The 25,987-nt window shown below is 34.7% G+C and overlaps 1 protein-coding gene across 1 annotated transcript; it reads right to left on the bottom strand.

Moving 5' to 3' along the window:
- Positions 1-1,480: 1,480 nt before the first annotated feature.
- On the bottom strand, positions 1,481-24,587 carry LOC132552518 (ribosomal protein S6 kinase-related protein-like). The gene is made up of 14 exons (XM_060216700.1): positions 24,471-24,587; positions 15,210-15,398; positions 13,631-13,714; positions 12,100-12,168; positions 11,642-11,714; positions 10,298-10,405; positions 9,160-9,200; positions 7,964-7,991; positions 5,112-5,201; positions 4,456-4,544; positions 3,510-3,620; positions 2,390-2,491; positions 1,896-1,997; positions 1,481-1,531 (listed from the first exon to the last, which is right to left on the bottom strand). The coding sequence occupies exons 1-14, from the start codon at positions 24,528-24,530 to the stop codon at positions 1,481-1,483; spliced, it is 1,197 nt and encodes a 398-aa protein (XP_060072683.1). The 5' UTR covers positions 24,531-24,587.
- Between the last annotated feature and the right edge of the window lie 1,400 nt (positions 24,588-25,987).

The raw sequence follows: 25,987 nt of genomic DNA, 5'->3' as shown, positions 1-25,987 counted from the left end.
TGATCTCATCACAAAATCTCCACTACCATTTTCCTGAAACTTGTAGATGAGTATCATACTTAGAGTTTACAAATTTGATCCCGACCCAAGATCTGCCTTCTAAACATTTTACCTGAGTAGACAGTCATTAATTTGGCATTAGTCCTGATGTGAACATTGTTTCAGTTGTGTTTCTACTTTGGCACCTTCTACTGGTGTACATAAGTATGTAGGCCGTCCAGCAGCTGATCCTTGTACACATCACTATGTTACACATTGGGCTAGTCAACACAAGATCTGATACACAAAGTCACAATGGATAGTTAATTCACATAAAAAGCCAGGTAGCTATTTTAGGAATGGCTATAATATTCTCTATGTACAGTGGTCTAAGGCTCAAGAAGCTTACCGATTCTACTGAGTAAGTCTGTCTTCAGACATTGTTAAACTACTGAACTAGAAAACACAACAATTAATCAGCAGTCAATTACAGGACAAATGCTGGAAGTAAGTACCTCAAATAACTTCAATCAAATTTTAAAAGGATGCTGAGCTCAGCACATAAATAAGACTAGGGCTACTTTTTATTCATTAGCCAGATAACATTTTCTTAGGATTTCATATACCATACACAGCAATTTAATACTACCCTGACCTGTGTTATTACATACAGCATAGCCCTGAACTTGTCAAACAGGCCTCACCTTGAACTGTCGTCCAAACTGTTCTGACTATCTATCCACAAGTTCAGTTTTTGACTCCATCGAGGTCAAAAGACAGAATTTGTCCCTATAGAAAAACAACTTTTTTTCCATCTGTACATGGTTGAAATTTTATATAATTTACAACCACAATGGAAAGGAAAAACATTTTTCTATCAATCTATGTAATTGTCAAATACATTGAGTAAACTCATTCTTTCTGAGTTTCAAGCACATTTTGATAATGCCTGCCATTACAAACCCTCACAAGAGCAGCAGCCATTTCCAAAATAGGTTGATATATTTAATTAGCTTCCATCAATGGCATAGACATGTAGGTTTTAATAGAAAAATGTTTCATCTTTCTATCAATCTATCATTGATAGGCATTATACAGATTTACAAATGAAAATTGTGGATAGTCAGAACCCTTCAAACTGCTTGATCTGTAGTGCACAGGTTTCACCTTGACTTTTACCACACTAGCCTCACCAAAAAGGCCTCTCCTTGACCTGCATCACAAAGGTCTCACCTTTACCCGTGTACACTGGCCCTTTACCAGTAACCTTGACATTTACCTTATTTTATGGATTCATGACCTTGACCTGTGTCACACAGACATCACCCTGACCTGTACCATTGTGGCCTGACCTATATCTGTGCAACTAAACATTTACCATTTCTGGATCAGACAGGCCAAACCTTTACCTGTATCAGACAGGCTTGACCTCTTGACCTTTATCTGTATCACACAGGTGTGACTTTGAGCAAGTATAATATCTATTGTCTATGACAAGTTTTCATACAAAGACTGGTTCAGCATCAGGAGGGAGGTTCCACACAAAGTCAAACTGTAAAAGGAAGGTGAAACCATGATGAGCAAAGTGTCTGTTATAATAGTAGTAGTATATAATAGGACAGGTTGTAACCTACTCATGATTGTGGCTTCCATACTGGTCACGTTTTTATCCCTTCAGACTTAAATTAATTTGTTGACTGCTAATTTTGTTGCCATTTTCCTTTTGTGTTTTATTTATTTTTCCCCCTCCACATATCTTGTCAAAAGTTTGCCCATCATATCGTGTTTTTATCTTTTGAACTTCATTTCACCATTAGTGACATCTTGTTCTGTATATTTGAATATTGGTTACTACTTTGACTTGACTCATATGAGAGATCTGGTCTTCTCACAAGCCAAGGCATCCATTTCCCTACCTCAGCAAATTCATCTTCTGGAGGATTGGTGTTTGGTGAGTAACTAAAGCTTACACCTGTCATGGGAAAAAACTCCTCTGGCACTACTGACTTAGGGTTGATCTGGAAAGTTAAGAAACAATAGAGTAAGACTTCGGTAAAACTGCTAACAATTTCATAATCGTCTTGAACTGTATTTAACTAATTTTTTCTCATTTTAACAAAACAACTCACTCCTGACTTAATTTCTCACCTATTTTAAACATAACCCATTCTTAACTTTATTTCTACAGTATAACAACAACACTTCACCATCTTTTCTATGAGACTATATCTGCAGTTTCTGAAGTGTTAATACCAATCTACACACTATGAGACTCTATTCTGGAAGATAATTACATTCACTAAATTCTTCCATTAACTAAAGCTGAAAATCATAATCTGATGTTCTATTACTGACTTTCCAATGTTCACAATGACCTGACAATATCATTCATGTAGGAACAAATGCTTACTTTTCTTTCTATACAACTAGTGAAGTCAAAAAGTCGGTAAAATGGCATGTTCTGTAATGTAAAGAGATCTGCTAGCCGCCTTTCTGGTCTTTTCATTAAAAGCTGGAAAAACAAAAATGTTCTTTAAATAAAACTAGTAAAATATAGCATATGCAGAATATAAGGAATGTGAGAAGATAAGGACATTTCATGATTCCATTGGATATATAATACACATTTATCAAGCATTGTAGGAGATTAATATTTCAAAGGACTGCAAGATGATTGTAAATCATTGGAATATCCTACAATATCAGATAAAGACATTCCAATCAGGGAAAATGTATAATTTTCTTTACATAACAAGTTAAGAATCCAGCCACCTAAAGTAGGAGTCTCAGTAACACAAGTTTTGGTAACAAATTCTAATCACGACAAAACACCAATTACCCATGGTAATGTTCATTGGCAAGTACTTCCTTGAGATATTCATGGGCTGTCATTTTTTACTGGAACCCATTAGCCAAAACCCCAGTTAGCAGCAGTTAGATTGTTAAACAAGCTTTCTAATTTCACAATAATTATATTTGTCAGTTTTGTTCAATTACTGCAGATTTCAAGGAAATTCTACAGTATAAAGGACCAAGGTGTCAAACTAAAACAAATGGACACTTCTTTAAGTCACTGAATCTGTCATCTCAAGGTCACTGAATCTGTCATCTCAAGGTCACTGAATCTGTCATCCCAAGGTCACTGAATCTGTCATCCCAAGGTCACTGAATCTGTCATCTCAAGGTCACTGAAACTGTCATCCCAAGGTCACTGAAACTGTCACCCCAAGGTCACTGAATCTGTAATCCCAAGGTCACTGAATCTGTCATGATGATGAGATCAAAATGGACACAGTCCAACCTCTCTAGGTCATTGAATCTGTCATCTAAAGGACACTGAATCTGCCATGATGATGAGATATAAATGAAAACTGTCAGACTTCTCAAGGTTGTTAAATCTATCGTCAAGTTTGATGTCAATCTATATCACAACTTAAGAAGAATAGATATTGTGCTTACAAGTTATTATGCTGACTTCAAGGTATATTCATACAGGTGTTACATAATACCTTCATATCTCATGTGGTTACCTTATCAATCACTTCCTGGGCTCGATCACTGACAAAGTTGGGTAATAAGTAATCACAGTCAAACACCTTTGTAGCCATTTCTTTGTGATCATTGGCGCCCTCTGCTGGGTACTATTAGAAGTAGACAAGACAGATAATCAAGATCATATAAAGACTTATATTGCACATAAATAATATTTATCATTGAAACTGACACAAAATTTTCAATACTCCTTTCTTGATCAAGTCTTCAGCTAAGTGTAATTCTCAACATAATTCAGTCTTTTGCTAACACATGAACTCCCGACTTAGAAGGTTCTTTTCAGTTTCCAAAGGACATATCTAAATGATCAATAAATAAAACTGACCAATCAAACATGTCATTTTAAGGTGAAATTGCCTTGTTCCTATTTCGGTAATGCCAAAAATAATGGTAGCTGATTTAATATGAATGAAGAACTATATGGAGAGAAGTCTTGATAGTGAATGTAATATATGTATATTCACTGAATACCAGTCTTATCTGACCTGGATATCAGAAGATAAACATAGCTACTGGCAGAAAATGCTTTTGTTTCATATTCACATTGAAACAAATATGCAAATGCAGTCTACAGTATTTCAAGTTGTGTTTTCCTTGTGGGTAATTTAATTGTGATTATTTTGGTACTGAAGATGTAAAAATCAAACAAAATTTGGCTAATATGTGAGACTTTTCTAAGGCTGGTAAATTTCTCTCTGGTATTTTGTTGGTTCCCTTTACTAGATATACTATACAGACCATCTCCAAAGCATTCGCCCATAGTAACACTGTTAGCATGCTCCTCTTCTCATGAGTTTCCTAATGACCCAAATATCTCTGCTCAGCCCTACATTTCTCAAATCTCATCTTCTTAGATATTTTATCCATAGTTTTATTGTACCTTACTTTAATCCTGAAACTATGTTAAAGACCAACCGTACCTACCTTGCCTGCCAACATGACAAACATGAGAATTCCTAGGGACCACCAATCAGCAGTATGACCATAGGCCTGAGCAGATAGCACCTCTGGAGCTGTCAAAAAGAACCAAATCAGTCAGTGCTTTCTCCTACATAATATATCTTCCACTGTTTACGAAGCAGTAGGCCCTTGTCGGGTAATAAGGCCACACATAGCTTTTTTAGGTTCTACAGAAATAACAGCAATGCTGTTTCATTTCCCTACGTTAAAGTAACACCCCATGTTTGTGTTGAAGTTAATGTGTTATTGCAAAACAAACATAAAAAAATGTTTATATCATTCTGGCATTAACAACCAGTCCTTTTATTGCATCTGAACTATTTACTTGTGAGTCATATAGAGACATTCAGGATTCTATCAAAATAACCTTAATTTCTTAATTCAAAATATCACACTGTTCCCAGAATTACAGTTACTGTAAATGCATGGACAAATGGATAAGACAACAGGCAAAAAGTAATTATGGAATGGATAATACTATGCAGAAAAAATAACCTTAAGCCTGTCACTGTTCTAAAGTCTTAATCTATATGTTGTTAATTTCTCTCCAGGAAGTCTCAAATGTGGTGCCTATGGGTTTTTCTTCTGAAGAAACAACATTAAGTTTTATGAAACCTCACCCATATATTGCAACGTCCCACAGACTGTCCGTGTTCTCTCCCTTGTACCAAGCCATTTGGAGAGGCCGAAGTCTGTTAACTGTATGTGTCCTGTAATAGGAAGGTAATGTCAATCTAGATTACAACAATATATACAATACAACGTGTTCTACTCCATATATACAGTACAACACATATTTCTCAAAATTAATTGTACAACATTGTTCTTCTAGAAAATATTGGACTATCATTTTAAAAGCAACCAAAACTTTAGAATGTCATTGACGATTGGAGGAGGTGTAGTGTAAAATCCATAAACTTTGTTACTAATCAGTATTTTGGCAAAATAGATCAGTACTATCGAATGTTAAAGGTATATGAGAGCATGAAATTTTAACTGTCAAAGTTCAGAATAACATTTAAGACAAGAAAACAGTTTTCCTTCTGACAGAATGAAATTGAAGAACAAAGTGTAAAGGAAAATCTCCAAATATTTCTTTTTGCATGCTGCATTTTGTTTTAATTTCAATTTATTGAATATTGGGGGTAGAGGACCTCCCTGACAAGATTCCGACTTTTTTTTTATCACTTTGGTGGACTTTCCTCAGTCACCTCCTATGCTTCAAAATTCAATCTTCACTAAAGAGTCTTAGAAGGACAAAACAGCTGTTTGATGTAGCATCACTAAAGAGTCTTACAAGGCGAAACAGCTGTATGATGTAGCATCACTAAAGAGTCTTAGATGGACAAAACAGCTGTATGATGTAGCATCACTAAAAGAGTCTTAGAAGGACAAAACAGCTGTATGATGTAGCATCACTGCTGAGTCCTAGAAGGACAAAACAGCTGTATGATGTAGCATCACTGACGAGTCCTAGAAGGACAAAACAGCTGTATGATATAGCATCACTGCCGAGTCCTAGAAGGACAAAACAGCTGTATGATGTAGCATCACTGCCGAGTCCTAGAAGGACGAAACAGCTGTATGATGTAGCATCACTGACGAGTCCTAGAAGGACGAAACAGCTGTATGATGTAGCATCACTAAAGAGTCCTAGAAGGACAAAACAGCTGTATGATGTAGCATCACTAACGAGTCCTAGACGGACAAAACAGCTGTATGATGTAGCATCACTGACGAGTCCTAGAAGGACAAAACAGCTGTATGATGTAGCATCACTGACGAGTCCTAGAAGGACGAAACAGCTGTATGATGTAGCATCACTGACGAGTCCTAGAAGGACAAAACAGCTGTATGATGTAGCATCACTAAAGAGTCTTAGATGGACAAAACAGCTGTATGATGTAGCATCACTAAAGAGTCTTAGATGGACAAAACAGCTGTATGATGTAGCATCACTAAAGAGTCTTAGAAGGACAAAACAGCTGTATGATGTAGCATCACTGCTGAGTCCTAGAAGGACAAAACAGCTGTATGATGTAGCATCACTAAAGAGTCCTAGAAGGACAAAACAGCTGTATGATATAGCATCACTGCCGAGTCCTAGAAGGACAAAACAGCTGTATGATGTAGCATCACTGCCGAGTCCTAGAAGGACGAAACAGCTGTATGATGTAGCATCACTGACGAGTCCTAGAAGGACGAAACAGCTGTATGATGTAGCATCACTAAAGAGTCCTAGAAGGACAAAACAGCTGTATGATGTAGCATCACTAACGAGTCCTAGAAGGACAAAACAGCTGTATGATGTAGCATCACTGACGAGTCCTAGAAGGACAAAACAGCTGTATGATGTAGCATCACTGACGAGTCCTAGAAGGACAAAACAGCTGTATGATGTAGCATCACTGACGAGTCCTAGAAGGACAAAACAGCTGTATGATGTAGCATCACTAAAGAGTCTTAGATGGACAAAACAGCTGTATGATGTAGCATCACTAAAGAGTCTTAGAAGGACAAAACAGCTGTATGATGTAGCATCACTAAAGAGTCTTAGAAGGACAAAACAGCTGTATGATGTAGCATCACTAAAGAGTCTTAGAAGGACAAAACAGCTGTATGATGTAGCATCACTAAAGAGTCTTACAAGGCGAAACAGCTGTATGATGTAGCATCACTAAAGAGTCTTAGAAGGACAAAACAGCTGTATGATGTAGCATCACTGCCGAGTCCTAGACGGACAAAACAGCTGTATGATGTAGCATCACTGCCGAGTCCTAGAAGGACAAAACAGCTGTATGATATAGCATCACTGCCGAGTCCTAGAAGGACAAAACAGCTGTATGATGTAGCATCACTGCCGAGTCCTAGAAGGACGAAACAGCTGTATGATGTAGCATCACTGACGAGTCCTAGAAGGACGAAACAGCTGTATGATGTAGCATCACTAAAGAGTCCTAGAAGGACAAAACAGCTGTATGATGTAGCATCACTAACGAGTCCTAGACGGACAAAACAGCTGTATGATGTAGCATCACTGACGAGTCCTAGAAGGACAAAACAGCTGTATGATGTAGCATCACTGACGAGTCCTAGAAGGACGAAACAGCTGTATGATGTAGCATCACTGACGAGTCCTAGAAGGACGAAACAGCTGTATGATGTAGCATCACTGACGAGTCCTAGAAGGATGAAACAGCTGTAGGATGCCGTTTGATTTATTGTTTGGCTTTACTGTATCTAATTGTATTAAAAGGTGCTATTCACTTGTGTGTCTTTTGTAAAATTTTCAAATGGAGAAAACTTACAAAATTTGACCCTTTGAAATTTGATAGGCAATCTGATATCTTTCCTGAGGCAATGAAATTGACGATTTATCAAAATATGTTTATCATAGAATATTTTTTGTTTTTATACCATCTTTTCACAAAGAACTCAATATTTAATCATTTTCACAAATTCTTACACTCACCATTAACATCAAGTAGTATATTTTCCATCTGAAATGGAGAAGAAACGACAAATCAATATATTGCAGAGTCCAAAGAAATTTGTTTCAAACAAAATACATAAAGTATATTTACATTTGCACTGCACACTGCTAGATGGTCCTATGTTGCCCAATGTATATTATTTTCCAGTAACATACACTGGTGATGTGACTGGTGAGGTAATATATCAGTCACAATTACTGATATAAATCAAAGAGTACAATCTTCTGCATCTCATCGTAGTTGACATTAGAATAACAATTGTGAAAAGATAAATCTATTTCATTACAAATTGCTGCATATCTATTAAATATTTTTATTATTGAATAGAAATAAATATTATTTCATTATTTTTGTGAAATTACTTTGTTTACAGTTTTCCTTGCATATGACATCAGTCAGGTAATCCTACAAAAACGTAGCTGTTCCAACAAGGGGGTATAAGTGAAATCTTAGAGAAGATTTCTCCCAGAAGGATCTTGGTGGCCAACATTGTTTAGTCTGTGTTATCAAAATTCAGACCTTTTCCCTTTATTTATACTCTTTCCTCCATTCTTGCTATAAATTCTATAAAAAGTTGAATATTCTTCCTAGAAGAAGCCATTATGACCTTTAATTTTCGAATCCAAGATAGTCGCCTGTGGACCATTCTATTTTCCTGATCAGTCCCAGAATCAAAAAGGTCACAACCAGGGGCCAAGGGGAACATACATATAAAATGTGTTGAAGATTCACCCAGCTTTTTTTAAGAAACAACAATAATGAACTTTCATTGTCAAAAATCCAAGATGGCTATCTGTCAGCCAATCAAAGGATTACAACTACAGACCTTGAAGAATCTACATAGCCTAAATATGAAACTTGAAAAATATGTTTTTCAAATGGCAGCCGTACTGGATTTCAGACTAACCAAAAAATAACAATACTTTGTCAGGACCAGTTAAGGATTATTTTAGACAAATCTGAATAAAATCCCACTGGTGGAACTTGAGAAGAAAATGTGTTAAGTTAACGGCTTAAGGTCAGATGACATACAAATCTGAAAACCATCAATATATGATTATCTATAAATAAAACTTGTAAACATAACAGATATAACAACAGCATTTTTACATTATAAACTAAACTACATGTATATCCATATGGTACTCCTTTCACTAAACACCTGAAAACCTACCTTAATATCTCTATAAATTACACCAGACTTGTGTAGATAATCTGTAAAAGTAAAGCAGAAAAGAAAACTTAATATATGGAAAGATAATGATAACCCAGTAAAATAGGACAAAGTTAAAAATAACAAGCATTAATAGACTGGTGACTAACAATTGGTAATTACCGATGGCTCACAATAGGCATCTGACTATGGCTCACAATAGGCAGCTGACTTTGGCTTACATTAGACAGCTAACCATGACTTAAAATAGGCAGCTAATCATGGCTTACATTAGGCAGCTAACCATGACTTAAAATAGGCAGCTAATCATGACTTAAAATAGGCAGCTAATCATGGCTTACATTAGGCAGCTAACCATTGTTTACAATAGGTAGCTAACCAAGGTTCAGAAATATGTAGCTAACCATGACTTACAAAAGGTAGCTAACCATGACTTTTAATAGGCAGCTAACTATGGCTCACAATAGGCATCTAACCAAACCATGGTTCAGAATGGGCAGCCAACAATAGTACACAATAGACAGCTAACTATGACTTTTAATAGGCAGCTGACTATGGCTTACAACAGGCATCTAACCATGTCTAACAATAGGCAGCTAACCACAGCTTATAATACGAAGCTAATCATGACTCACAAAAAGGTCATTTTCAGTCACTGACCTATTTTAGCTGCCATTTGTGACCACCTTACTAAAATCGGTCAGTGGCTTACAATAGGTTGCTAATTCAGGTCAGAGGCTTGGAATAGGTTGCTAAAATAAGTCAGTGGCTTACAATAGGAAGTTAAAATAGATCAATGGCTTAACAAGAGGTTGCTAAAATAGGTCAAAGGCTTACAATAGGAAGCTAAAATAGGTCAGAGGTTTACAACAGGTTGCTAATTCAGGTCAGTGGCTACAACAGGTTGCTAAAATAGGTCAGTTGTTTACAATAGGATGCTATAGTAGGTCAGTGGTTTACAATAGGTTGCTAATTCAGGTCAGTGGTTTACAATAGGGGCACTGCTGATTTCCTGTTCCATTGATGTCAAATATTTTCATCACTTTTCATAATTGAGAAGTGCATCATCTCTTATACAGAACACTGACAAATACATCTTGCTCAGAAAGGGTCATTGGATTACAATAAGTACACTTACCTAAAACCATGGCCATCTCAGCTACAAATACTTTTACTAGTTGTTCTGGGAAATAGCCATGGAATGTCCATAGGGTAAAAATATCACCATATGGAATATAATCTAAAACTGGAAAAATCAAAATATATAAAGTATCAGAAATTCCAAGATAGAATATATAAGCTGTATGCTTTTAGGCATGTCAAAGGTCGAGTAGAATTCTATGCTATAAATAAACAGGAGGGGCCTCTTGCATTTTACACACACAATGCTATCCATAAGGGCATTGAAACTTTTTGGACAAAGATTTCATGGCTTTCTAATATAAAATTGATATAACCGAAAGATAAAATACTCAAATTGTAAAATCAAAGATTATTAACCCTGTTGTGGTGTAACAACATCCATTCTACCACAATAGGTTGTTGTTATTTTACCTAAGTCATCCTTCAATTATAATGATTTCAATATTCTAATTATCTAACAAAAACGAGAAACACATCAAAATATATAATGTATGAAGTTTTTTTTTGTAGGTTAACAATACAACAGAACCTTACTGGGGTCATTACAACTGCAGAGGAGTTATTTCCCTTTTTTTCTATCTTGTGTGCCTTAGATCTAAAATCTTGCCAATTTGTGTGATTTCTGAGGAAATAACTCAGTGTCGCAATGGAAAATGGGTCTGAATTGAAGAAAGGTCATATCTTTAAACTTTTTTCAACTAATGCAAATATTCTATAAATGTAACTAAAACACTTGATAAAATAGTTATCACTTTGTTAGGTTTTTATTATTCTTTGTTAACGAGGGATAATTGTTTAAATCTCCATTTACAAACGTTTTCCTTCTAAAAGCAGAAACATGTTAGGAACATATACTAATGTTCAGAACAGTGAAATGCACCAACCAGTGGTTTGATATTTGCTGTCACGCTTGATTGCTTACAGTGTTACCCCTCAAAGCAATGTCTAATATCACCTCCATTTCAAGAGAGTTCCTAATCATTATAACTACTATTTACCCAGGTTGTACAATTCATGCTTGCCATGTATCATTCTTTAAGGAATGAAAACTGTGAATCAAATATAATAACACAGGCTTGGTATTTCTACAATAAACTCTAAATGTCATGTTTTCATTTTAAAAAGAAATTGACATTTTCTGCTGTTTAAGTCAAACAGCAAAACATATGAATTAGATTTTCAAATTACTTGATACAGCTCAATTATCTTTCATTGAAATATTTAGCATTTCTTGATAACAATGAAGGGTACCTCATTTCAAAATATCAGGGTTGACTATAAAAACACTTATTTTTTCCTCTTGATATCAACACAAGTTATATATTTACACAAAACTTACCTATATACAAAAACTTTTTGGATTGCCAGTACTCATGTAACTTCACAATGAATGGATGATCACCAAGCATTGCCTGAAAATAGAATGGAAATGTTTTATGTTAAACAAAAGTGATTCATTCTTTATAGAAGTATGTACTAATAAAACATGAATCATTATGAAACATTTACCAATGTTTACTGGGGATTCAGTAGTTTTGATATTTCCCTTTTCTTGAAGACTTATGACTGCACATCTGCCATCCTGTTTATGTACAATAACTGTACATCAGTCACTTTGGTTACATACATCAGTCACCCTGGTTATGTACAGTAACTGTACATCAGTCTTCCTGGTTATTAACAATAACTGTAACAGTTACTTATGATACAACAGAAGACAATGTATATAACAATTGTACAGGTAACTATCATACAACAGAAGACAATGTAATGTATTTTCCTAGGGCATCAACATACCTGTATTGCTGCCTCATCTTTACATTGTTGTATTGCACCCTCGACTATAATTTGAGTTTTACCCATCACCTGTAACCAAATGATTTGAGAATTCTGTATCAAAGATATATAATGTGAACAAGAGACACAAGAGGGATCTTGGTTTCTACCACTAGTTGATCTTTAAAACATCTACATTAAATATTGGATCTTTTCTCTTCTTTTACTTTTTTTTTTGCTCTTTATGATATGAAATTTGACAATTCCTCTAAATTAATAGCAATAATAACCTTTAAAATGTCAAATTCAAGATGGTTGTCTGTCAGACATTTCTCTCTGGTCAGCCTCAAAATCAGTCATTTTTTTCATATCTGATCAGTCACAATATCAGAAGGGCAAACAAAACATGTGATCATGTGAAACCCAAATATGAAATTCAAGGAAGATCCATTTCATGCTCATTAAGTAACAGGCGGTTTGTCAGCCATTTTTCTTTGTTTGTTTTTATTTCAAAAAGCACAACTTCGGGCCAAAGGGAACTTGTATATGAAATCTGATGAAGGTCCATATAGTACTTCACAAGAAATAGTGATAATAAATACTGCTTCGGGATGGGCATTTCACTGATGTCAGACCTTAGGTGATTTGAATAGCCAACTACCAGATAATGGTGGGCTAATAAGAAACTGCGAATGTCAAAATCAAACAGTCAGCCATTATGATTTTCTTATCAGTCTGAAAATGGACATTGTATAACTAAGGACCAAGCGTAACCTACACATGAAATTTGAAAACGATCCAGTTTTAAAGATATAGCAATAACAATCTATAACTGCCATAATTCAAGATGGCTACCTGTTGGCAATCTGGCTTTTCCTGTCAGTCCTAAAATATACAATGCACAACTATGGACAAAGGGAAACCTATATATGAAATCTAAGAATGACCTATCTAGTACTTCTCAAGAAAGATTGATAAAAAGAACTTTTTAATGACAGAAAAATGGACAAAGAGAAATGTGAACAGCTCACCATCAGATAATGACAGGACTGGAGAAATGGAATATAGATTACTCTTTCAATATTATGTTAGAAGTATCAATTAGCTTAATAAACCAAAATAGCCAAACACAGAACCATTATAAAAAATAATAACAACCTTTACAAACAGTAAGCAGACAAACAAAATAATACACATATATCAGGGAATGTGAGCATATATCTTTCTGCATACTCATATGTTAATACATCATAAGATGGTACATTGATTTATAACGTACACATGCAATATTTTGATACAGAATGACAACGCAGAGCTCTAACAAATGTAGCTCAAAAATTATTATTGATGAAACAAGTAATAAGCAATATTCTGAACAAATGAATTTTGTTTTACAACATTTTGATAGGAAAAAGAAAAGAAAAAATTTCAAAATGAGAATTCTTCTGGAGAAAACAAATTGTAAACATGTTACTTATTTAGTAGATATAAAGTCGCTCCTTGATAATCAATACTGTTTACCTGATACAAACTGTGATCAATTGTTACCTACCTTCATAGCATACACCTGCTTTTCATCCTCACGTCTGACCCGTAATACGTTTCCATAGGCACCCTTTGCTATGACGTCCATAACCTGTGAAAACATTCATATGTAAGTAGCTAGGACCTAAAACTATAACATACTAAATGTTTTTGTTCTTTCTGATTAAAAAGTCACATAAAAATGGATTTGTCATGATTATGTTTGAAATTAAATTCGTATTACAAAAATAGCTGAGAGTGTATAAAAATTCAGAGGCCAAAGGGATATCTATAGCTTACCTTTTATCTCTCAAAGGTCAGCATTAAAGCTCACCTTTTATAGCTCACCTGTTTTGATGAGCCAAAATCAGAAGCAGTACTCCATGGAGAAGTAATTATAATTTTCAAAAAATGTGGAGCAACAACAGTGGAATTTATTTCTGATATGTCAATGTAATTGGATAATATATGAAGTTTTAGTTTATAATTACACTTTGTAATAAGGAGAAGTAGTAATCCATCGACCATGAAGCAGAACTGCATATATTGTCCTATTCTCTCAAGCGTGACAAAAGTGCATTGTAAATTCCTCCTCTCTAGTACCAAGATATTTGTATAGCCAAAGCATTTAAATTAATTCTTTTCAAAGTATATTCTGTTCAAATGGAAATTATTCTGTGAATTTATAAACATCTTTTTTCTTTCTATCTCTCCCTTATCACTGCCTCACTTCTTGGCCTTAAGCTGAGCATTCAACCTGGGAGAAAAGCTTTGTCCCCCAGCCGAGACATATCAGAAGTTTTTGAAAATGGCACTTAATTGCTTCCTGCTTGACATTCAGCATTGTGGTTGTATAACAACTAACTGGTCTGCCTGTTTTTAGTATAATTCAGGATTATGTGACTGGGTGGGGTGTCCTGTGGGGGCCTTCAGGATAGCAATATAAAGTTGACATCAGCTCTGTAATGTCACAAGGTGGCTGACACAAACATTGCAGCCTCCAAAAAACACTTGCATGCAATTCATGTACTCATCGTGAATACAACTGGAGGATGTCCTAAACTGACCCTGGGTGTTGATAGGACATTAGGCAATAAAAACCAAACCAAACCAAAGTACATGCACACACCTAGATATTGACCTGTGTACACTCTAGCCCTTAATTCCTGAGTCATATGATCCGTACAGATTTCCAGTCTAAACCGAAAAGAATACAATTTACAAAGACTTAGCTCAAGTTCAACTTATTAAAACAAGAATATCAGCAAAAGTGATGAATGTTCCCTGAAAACAGCTTTATTGGACACAAAATTTCAGAACACTGCACATTGCTCTGATATGACCAATATGTCACACATATTTATCACTCTGCACATCATCTTAGTATGGTCAATGTATTCATCAAGTTTCGTTACCCTAGTGTTAATGTAAGCAAAGTTATGATCCAGAGACAAAATTTTAACAAAGCGTAATAACTCTGTAACTACGGAGTTGCAGGCCTTGAATTTTGTACACAGATGGTCAGGCAAAGTGGTAACTATATGCTACATGGAAAATTTTAGGCAAACATAAAAACAGGAAGTTGTAACAATCAATGAAGGTCTTACCTCAAACTCCTGCTCCTCAAGACTGCCTCTGACAGGGAAATCAGGGAGAAACAGGGCTTCAACCAAAGGTACTGACCACTGAGCTTCAGATCCTTTATCCAATTCATCCTGGGATTTACCACGGACAAGGCGCTCCGAGCCTCGTGTCTTAGTTCCTCTGACAAAATCTGGATTAGTGGCTTGTAAAAACTGCCAAAGATAAAACATTAAAATTTGTTGTTATATACAATCAGGTGTAACCAAACTCATTGTTCCAGCTACTATTATGACTGATTTTCCAATCATCTCATTTCCTATAAACATATTTTGATTGAATTTTACATTGCACTTCAGTAATAAAGAAGATAACTCTAGTTGAAAAGTGCATGACTTTATACAAGTATATTACCATGTAATAAACTGATCTGTTTAAGAGTGACATGATGACTTTTAATCTTACGTTTTAGATTATATTGAATTTTCATAATCTAAGATAACTTGAACACAGACAGGAGTCTGTGTAAGGCTCCAGCTATCATCAAGAGGAATACACTGAGAAAACACCAATACATCAGAACAGCACCTTTTAACCTGTAAAGAAATCCCAACCAAGTACGATACTTTATTCTATTTCCAAGGCAAATGATTTCCTGGAATATCTTACCAATGAGGTTGACTTTGCCATCCCTAAAAATTTCCCTATAAAACAATTTTCAGTGAAATATGACTATCTTTGAAATTTTATCAATCAGAATCCTCTTTTGTGAAGCTATGGTAACTAGTTTTCATTTAAAAAAAACATTTACATAAGAAATGATTGGACATAATTAGTAAAACCAATGATTCATGTTTGGATAAAATTGAACAAAAGACTCAACAGTTAGAGCCATTTCCCAGAAACCTGTGCATATTGACTTTTTCTGATAGCATGGTGTTGTGATACTGTTGGCCTATTTTTCCAACAGTTTACTAGGCTGGCCTTTGTGACCAGTACCATACCAGGACAATAGGGAATATGTCATTTTATCAAGCTTTAAGACATGTATTGAACCTGTGACCTTGCAAGTAAATAAAGGTAAGCTGTAACTTTGACTATGAGTCAAGGTCATCCATATCCATAAACTTTATAGCAATACAAGTAAATAAAATGAATGAATTGTGATATTATATTGTCTTGATGAAGCCTCACAATTGGCCAAATACAGAATAAACAGGAATTAATCACTTGGTGGGAACACTGGTGTTAACTGTTGTAGTTGATATAGCATTACATAAATGTGTATCTACAGTAGTCAGGACTCCACATCATCCAAAAGCTTTCAACTAATCAGGGAATTAGAGACTGGAGACTAAGGACTGAGGGTTGTAGACTGGGAATTAGAGACTAGAGACTAAGGACTGAGGGTTGTAGACTGGGAATTAGAGACTGGCGACTAAGGACTGAGGGTTGTAGACTGGGAATTAGAAACTGGAGACTAAGGACTGAGGGTTGTAGACTGGAAATTAGTGACTGGAGACTAAGGACTGAGGGTTGTAGACTGGGATTTAGGGACTGAAGATTATGGGCTGAGTATTATAGACTGGGAATTAGAGCCTTGAGACTAAGGACTGAGGGTTGTAGACTGGGAACTAGAGACTGGAGACTAAGGACTGAGGGTTGTAGACTGGGAATTAGAGACTGGAGACTAAGTACTGAGGGTTGTAGACTGGGATTTGGAAACTGGAGACTAAGGACTGAGGGTTGTAGACTGGGAATTAGAGACTGGAGACTAAGGACTGAGGGTTGTAGACTGGGAATTAGAGACTGGAGACTAAGTACTGAGGGTTGTAGACTGGGATTTAGGGACTGAAGATTATGGGCTGAGTATTATAGACTGGGAATTAGAGACTTGGGATTAAGGGATGGGGGTTTTAGACTGGGAATTAGAGACTAGGGATTATGGGCTTGGGATTATGGGCTTGGGATTATAGACTGGGAATTAGAGACTAGGGATTATGGGCTTGGGATTATAGACTGGGAATTAGAGACTAGGGATTATGGGCTGGGGGTTATAGACTGGAGACTAGGGATTATGGGCTGGGGGTTAATTAGAGACTGGGATTATGGGCTAGGGATTATGGGCTGGGGGTTATAGACTGGGAATTAGAGACTAGGGATTATGGGCTGGGGTTTATAGACTGGGAATTAGAGACTAGGGATTATGGGCTGGGGGTTATAGACTGGGAATTAGAGACTAGGGATTATGGGCTGGGGGTTATAGACTGGGAATTAGAGACTGAGGATTATGGGCTGGGGGTTATAGACTGGGAATTAGGGACTAGGGATTATGGGCTGGGAATTAGAGACTGGGAATTAGAGACTAGGGATTATGGGCTGGGGGTTATAGACTGGGAATTAGAGACTATAGGTTATGGGCTTGGGGTTATAGACTGAGAATTAGAGACTAGGGATTATGGGCTGGGGATTACAGACTGAGAATTAGAGACTAGGGATTATGGGCTGGGGATTACAGAATTAGGACTGGGCTGGGGGTTATAGGGGAATTAGGGACTAGTTATAGAATTAGAGACTAGGGATTATGGGATTATGGGGGTTATAGACTGGGAATTAGAGACTAGGGATTATGGGCTGGGGATTATAGACTGGGAATTAGAGACTAGGGATTATGGGCTGGGGGTTATAGACTGGGAATTAGAGACTAGGGATTATGGGCTGGGGGTTATAGACTGGGAATTAGAGACTAGGGATTATGGGCTGGGGGTTATAGACTGGGAATTAGAGAATGGGGATTATGGGCTTGGGACTGAGAATGCATTGGGATTACATTTATTGACAAAATAATGGTAGGCTAAGGTTGTTTTTCTAATCCATTCCACTAAATGCACAAAATGCACTCAAGCAGAAATAAAAAATTTCAGATAATCCACACATGCAAACCAGCATCCAAAATTTCAGATAATCCACACATGCAAGCCAACATCCAAAATTTCAGATAATCCACACCTGCAAACCAACATCCTAAATTTTAGACAATCCACACATGCAAACCAACATCTAAAACACGAATACATTAAAATGTACAATTAAATTATAAGATAATACATGATAAACCTTTTCATAAATACACAACTTGCATTAAACTTCTTTCCATTGTTCATGATCAATACACAAATACCTAAAACATCTATGAAGCTGAGACTAATGCTTCAGGTTAAATTTTAACTTTCCTGTAGAATATCATTTTTTAATTTTTATTCTAGCTTTGATAAAAATATTTTCTCAGTTTTATCCTGGTATGAAAGAATAGTCAATTTGTAAACTGAATCAATGCACACTGCCTGTTCATGATAAGTTTGCAAATCAGGTTTTCTTTCATCCCACTATATCAACTTAAAAATTCAGTGAACTTTTTAACAAATTACTATACATAAATCATGCTACTTCCTGCCATTCAAAGTTCATTCATTAACAGGCCTGTCACATTCCAAATAGAAATACATAGTGTCGAGACAGTGGGCGGAGGGGCTCCGAAAGCATACATGACAGGTGGTTTGTTTACATCATCAGTGAGAAAGAGTGTTGGATGATAAGCAGTAGTAATTTGTGACAGTGGTGAGTGGGAGAAGAGCAAGTTGGCTAGCATTCCTTGCTAATCCTGAAATAACAGATAATATGTTGCTGATGTTTCCTAGATTACACTATAGTTTACTCTATTGAATGACACCACACCTGGTATATGTGAAATAGCAAACAGAAATTCCATTCATAAAAAAAGGAGTTTCAACAGACCCGCTGCAAGGTTGTGTGTTGCTATTGATGCCAAATCTTCCAGTCATTATAAACTGGGCAGAGCTAGATGATATTTTTTTTATCAAAAATGAAAAGAAAAGCTGATGAATCAGAGAAAAACATTTTGCATACAAAACAAAAAAATTAATTACATGACGACAAATGAAGTTTATCGTTAAGTACTTTTATAAACTTATCTCAACAACAAATCATAGAAATTCAGAATTAAGATGCAATAAGATGAGTTTACAAATATCACACTTTTTTCAAAACATGTTGAGAAAGATCATAGGTATGATCGTAAAGTACATGACAGCAAGGGTAATCAAGATGACAGAATAAAATTCATAGCTGATATGAATGCCATGTTACCCATATTTATTCAGCAATGTAACCATATACCTGGTGATAAACCTATTGTTATGTACTCTGTAAAGTAAAATAGAAATCAATGTCATTTCATTGTCCCGTAATAAGCCCATCACTTTGAGTGAAAAATAAAGTCTTGGCTTTGTGAACTTATTACAGGATCTGTATAGTGTAGCATAGTATAAATATTATAGTATTGCAATGCTATATACCGGTCATGGTTAACATGAATGTATGTACATCCTGCTAGGACAGAGGGATGAAAAGGGGATGACATACAACATATTAGCTATGTCCCTAATCAAGATACAGACTTCTAATACTAATATGTACAAAAGAATGCTTTTGATGGCACAAACTTAACATTAATTAATTATTTGTGTACTAACATTTATCAACAGGTAGGGACTTATTTAAACTTATAAATATAGATGATTTATTAAAGTTACAAAATCCTAAATATACACCAAAGTATGGTTAAATTTTCCAATCAATAGAGAAGAAAAATGTGTTTGTTAGTAAAGTCAGGCTAGTAAGATAGCTATAAACTGTAAACAACAAAAGTTTTGCATAATGTTAACTCACAACAGTGTTAACTGAGATCAAACGGAAAGTCACCATTGATTCACAAATAACTGTACAGGATATTTTTGACAGATTTTTCCTAACAATATATATTATATTTCAAACTGAAAATAACTATTAAGGACAGTTTAGACAGTTTTTTTTCCATTGACCAAGCCTTCCCACAGAACACAAACTTTGTCACCTATCCCTCTTAAACAATATCATATAATATTGCTACATATATTGGTAAAACATCCTTTAAAATACAAAATTTATTTTGTTTTAAGAACTGGAAAAACATTATCATTCCTCACTTAAATTTGGGGTGTGACAATAAAATCCTGATCTGAAAGATCTTCAAGTCATGCCCTTGGTGGTGTTGAAATGCAAAGCGTGGTAGCTAGCGTGGTAGCTAGTGATTGGTGTTATTGTCCCTGTAAATTAACACCTTCATGTTCAGAAATTTGAAGTAGTCACTAACTCTAATTTACCTTATTTAGGATGTACAGGTAAACTGGAACACTGTTAATCCAAACACTTCATATTAAAAAAGAATAATTAATTTAAATCAAATCAAACTCCATCTTTTTTTTTTTTTATAGAAATTGCAAAATATGCTTTTCCAACTTAATTTGGAAGAAAACCCATGGAAAACCCATGTGGTCAGGCAGGTGATCCCATATTTTTTCATGTCTATTTGGGAAATCAAACTATTGCCATCAAGGAGAAAGGCAAGTGTGTTACCAGTACGTCACCTGACCACACAGAAAATGGTGTTGGAGTTGGAAACATATAAAGAGATTCCTTTGTTATTCTGGATTATAAAATTTAACTCAACAAATGTGTTTGGACTAACATGGTTTCACTGTATATGTCTGTGAGTTTCATAATTATCAGAATTCATAATACTGAAGCAATACAAAGATCAATTATTTTGGACAATTTAACAATGCTTTGGTCTGCACTTAAAAATTAAATACATTCAGACATAATTAAGTTATCAGTGACAGCAGCTGGTCACTGGGAATGCAAATGAAATCCCATTCCATTGATAACTGACAGATAAAATTTGAATTACTAAAATGCATGTATACACAGATACGTTGTATTTTCTGTCCTATAAAATACACAAGACAAAACCCAAAATGCATATATTCGCCAAAAGAAAAAACTTTCACTACGTAGTGTAATGTGAGAATCTGAGGACAATGAAAACCAAATTTCAATAAGCAAGCCATGTTGTATATAAACAGCATCCTATACGTGTATGTGTATATATACATACAGTACATCCTGTCTAAACGGGTCACTGCATAATCTGGATACCTGTCTACATATTGATATTTTGCATGTTCTAAAACCTGCAGTTCCTAAGAACCTATCTTATCCAGATTCTGTCTATTCTGAAAACTGTTTTTCTATTGTTTCCATATAATAAAGTAACAATAACCCATTTCGAAAATTGAGAAATGTAGTATGATTGCTGTTGTTTGCCAATTCACTTTATCACAAGCCTAACAGCAGAAAGATGTTTCGAAAATATTATCGTGTTTCACTTTTTTAGTATTGATATTTTATAGATTTACTCAAATTCATTTTAAATGCCTAGATCTACAGACACCTTAGATAGTGGTTACCTCTATAAACTGACCAAATAACAAAACAATATCTTTCTGTCCCAGCGACATTCTGTTTACACCAAGTAAAAAGTTATATCAAGTAAACAAATAACATTCTGGATGTAAAATTGATGTAAGTAATGCTAACCAGTCTGAGGGCAAAAATCATCTTATTTTGAACAGTTTTACCATGCTGTAAATAATGTCAAAATATGGTTTCAGGTAACCATTGTATATAAATTCCTAATGAAGCCTGGAGAGCGCTTGACTGTGAGTAATAAATCTATAGAACTCACTCTGATTGATATTCCTCACTTAAATTCAATTTTGTTTTTTTCATTTATGGAATAAAAATATGTAAAAAAAAAATAGGTCTTATGAATATCTGAGTATGAAGCTCACACATATATACACTACATACCTAAATATTTCCCCGAGTGTTACCTTACGATATTAGGACTTTTTCTCACCTTCTTGAACTTGCTGAACAGGGAAAACCAATGTAAGAGTTGCACACTGTTACTGCCAAATGCTGCCTGAGCATACATATCTGGGGTCAAGCTACATTTGTCTTTAACAAAGATATGATTAATTGTACATTAGAAATTAAAAACAAATGAAATCATTGTTAGGGGTTTATGAAGAAGTATAAATAATTACGGGGCATGAATCTTTATAAGCAAATATCGAAGATGAAGAAATACCTGTAATAAAACTATTTGACACAAACAAAATATTTGACTAAAAATGTTACTTTCTGTTGTTACCAATACACTACTCTAAACTAATGAGTTATATTCCGACAGAGAAAATACAACTACTTCAGAGTCAAATTAAAAAAGAATTGTAAACATACATGTATTAAAATAGCACAATTTTGTCATCTAAGTGTACATTTTAATTGTTGATCTTGGTAGCACACTGCAATAAATGCATGAACAATGCTAATTTTTTCCATAATTTCTCATTAAACTATTAATATGTACATCATTATTTATTCATTTGTTATCCATTCATCATCTGCTGTTCAAATATTTTATTATTCTAATATCAGTATGTTTACAGCTATAAACAAGAAAGAAGGAAGGCACAATCAAACAAAACAGCAAATATTAAACAAATTTAACCAAATGATAAATGTGCACACATCAACTTAAAAACAATTTGGTTGAAATACATGTATGATGGATGGTCAGTAAGCAGACTTCAAAAACTGCATGGCTGAATCTTTGAACCATTCACATGTAGTGATAACTGATAGTATTCTTTTGTGCTAAATACAGATTTTCACTCAGGTGATGGAGCATGCTTTCATTGGCTAATTGGTTAAGGAAATGGATTATCATGCTGAGACCTGTGTGTAAACTGTGTATAGGCACTTGGCCAGAATGTGTTTTTTTCTGTTCTGTTACACCACATTACAAATTCAATCATCCTTGATTCTAAGTACCCTAAAATGAACAACAATAAATTATGCAAGACTTCCAAATTTTGATACTGTTAAAATTGATCTTACACCAGATTTCAACATCTAATACCTCGTTATCATTTATTCATCATATTTTAAGTCCACTATTACAGCCTTTCAGCCTTTGAATTACTTAGTACCACATTATCAAACTATCAGTATTTTACTATCTTCAAAGGGAAGAAGAATTAGTCTACCATTTAGCTTATTTTCAAATCCCCTTTATAATATCCTTGGCGCATTAGTTTCGGACCTCTTATGAATCATTTTCCGCTAGCTGCGCTATGTTGACGAACTGACATCAAACAAATACATAAATGACTTGTGTTCATACCATAAGATTTCTTTAAAAGACTGATCGGTGAAATACGTGTAATATTCTAGAAAAAAAATCCATAGATATGACCTTGAATCAGCTCACCTGAAATGACGAAAATGTATATCGGACATGTGACTGCACTTCCGTTTCTGGTGATATCACTAAATCAGAGACGGTTGAGTGAGCTTAGAGTGACCCAGAAGTATTACATAAAATCATCATTGGAACAGGATTGGTATTTTGATGAAAATAAAAATCAAAATACATTTACAGAGCGAAAGTGGTGGATATCTGTGTTTGTGTGTGCACCTTTTCTAAATGGCAAGATTCAAGTTTTTATTGTTTGATACTTTTTTCTCAAATGAGCCATATTTCTTGGTAAACTTCTTTTTTTATAACACAAACTATTTAAATAAAGTTGATTTTTCATCTCTCTGTCTACAACTTGCTGTTTAAAATGAAATTGGAAATGAGTATTCAAAAGCGATAATTTGTAAATAGTCATGTTTCCAATATAAGATGGTCAAGTTTTGAGTTCCCTAGCCAAAAAATTGTAAGGCCTTGCCTATTATTCATGGTCAATTTTTATTCACATGGCAGACAACAATGAAACATTGGCTCATGAGGATGAATTGATGGGTTATTTCATCATATCTTTGAGGATGTTTGACATGTAACAATGTATATTAAGAAAAATACACATTTTGCTTATGATACATAATATTTCATGATGAATGGTTTAAATCACAATTTTTTATTCTTTCTGAAAGCGTGACATGTTATAACAACCAAAATTATCCGGATGCAAGATCACGAAAGTCATTAGTTTATGTGATACGGCTCGACGAAATGGCCGTTCCGAAATACATAACGGTCCTGAACCGATGTCCAGACGGTACATTTAATATATATAGGGGTATACAATGTTTTCAAATACAACTGCATTGCGTATACATTTTTGCCCCCATATTTGCGAATGTTTGTATAATAAACCCCATAAGAAGTGATGGGTTAAAATGGGTATCATTAGATAAGCTATAACTTTATATTGTGTCTTAGTTTTTGGTGATCCATAGCCGGCCAGAGAACGATTCCGCTAGGTCCCTCGGTCCGGGACAAGAAGTGGTGTTTGACTGGTGTCAACATTTACCTGAGATCCTGGAACAGATTGAGCTTTTCTTAACGGCAGTTTCTGGTTATTATTCCCCATCCTTTTTCAATTTCATGTTTTGAGGTTTTAATTGTCATAGCAATTATCAGTTCACTTCGAAAACCAAAATCAACGACCCGATTGCTTCGACCGGAAGTAGCTGTGAAAAGCCGTTTAAATAGACAGAAACACCCGATAAATTTTAATATAATTTTTTTATCTGACTCTTCGTCCTTATATCGCTTTACACTGTACCAAACTTCTAATATATTCTTATAGAAGGTTGTCAGAAATTAAATTTCGAAAAATAGTCATAAACTATTTGCATTTTTGGAATAGTATGGACTATATTTGCTGTGTATACCAAAATATCGAAGTTAGGACTTGTACATCTGACCTGAATATGAACCGAGTATAACAAGGGGAATAACTCTGGGATGTCAGAAATTTGCTCTAAGTGGTTTACAAAAACCTCAATTCAAAAAAGTGAGAATTTAATTATTTATTTGGTTTAATACATTTTGCCTCATTTTGCAGTTTGACATTTCATATTTTTACGTTCAAGAATCAGATACAGTATCCTGGAATTCTTGAATAGTTGATGCAGAAATTTTGCATAGTTTTTTTCCAATTGATTGAGATTTTGCCAGTGAAGCAAAAATGAAATGGATGTTTTTGTGAAATAAATTTGTATTAAACCTTCATACAACTTCATCATATCATTGGAAATTATACATTTCATCATTCTGTAATATCGAGGAAATGAGTAAAATTATTTACATAATTGAATATGTAATATGAAGATATCTGTTTATTTTTTATTTATCTCAATCAAAAACGCATGTTATATAAGGTAGTAATTCATGCCAAAGAATTTAGTTATAGATAAAACACAAAAATATATAAACATGTCATATTACATATTCATTTGTGACACATAATACACAAATCATATTTCAATGCATTTCTACAAAGCCAGCATCATTTTTATCGTTATTATTTCTTCTTCTTTTTCAACCCTTTATTTTTCATTCACAATACATATCGAACAACACGAAACAGTTCATGATATCTACCACCAGTAAAATACATTTGTTACATTGGTCACACAAATTTAATATTCAAATGCATACACAAAAACCCATATAGATACATACAGACAACAGACAAATTTCATATATTCAACTATGCAAAAAATATTTAATTACATACGTAAACTAGCACATCACAGAATATGAAATGTAAATTGAAGAAAAGGAGCCAAAAATAGTAATCATTGTTAACCACTCTGCTTAAGATTTCAAAGTTTCTATTCATAGAAGAGCTGAGAGATGAGAAAAGATGTTGATAAAATCAATATATCAATATAAAAGCTAACATGTTTGATTTTGAGCAATATTCTTCATTATATTAAAATTCATGCTCGGTAAGTAGTCGAGGCCTGGTTTGGCGTACAAGTTTTCTCCCTCAACCAAAGGGTTAATAAATAGCGATACCGACATTGACAATGTGATAAA

The sequence above is a fragment of the Ylistrum balloti genome, unplaced genomic scaffold (genome assembly GCF_031769215.1).
Source record: "Ylistrum balloti isolate Yb309-2 unplaced genomic scaffold, AGI_CSIRO_Ybal_v1 Utg370252, whole genome shotgun sequence".
NCBI classification, from domain to species: Eukaryota; Metazoa; Mollusca; class Bivalvia; order Pectinida; family Pectinidae; genus Ylistrum; species Ylistrum balloti.
The sequence above is the reverse complement of the archived record's forward strand: the minus strand, read 5'-3'. Positions and strand labels throughout refer to the sequence as shown.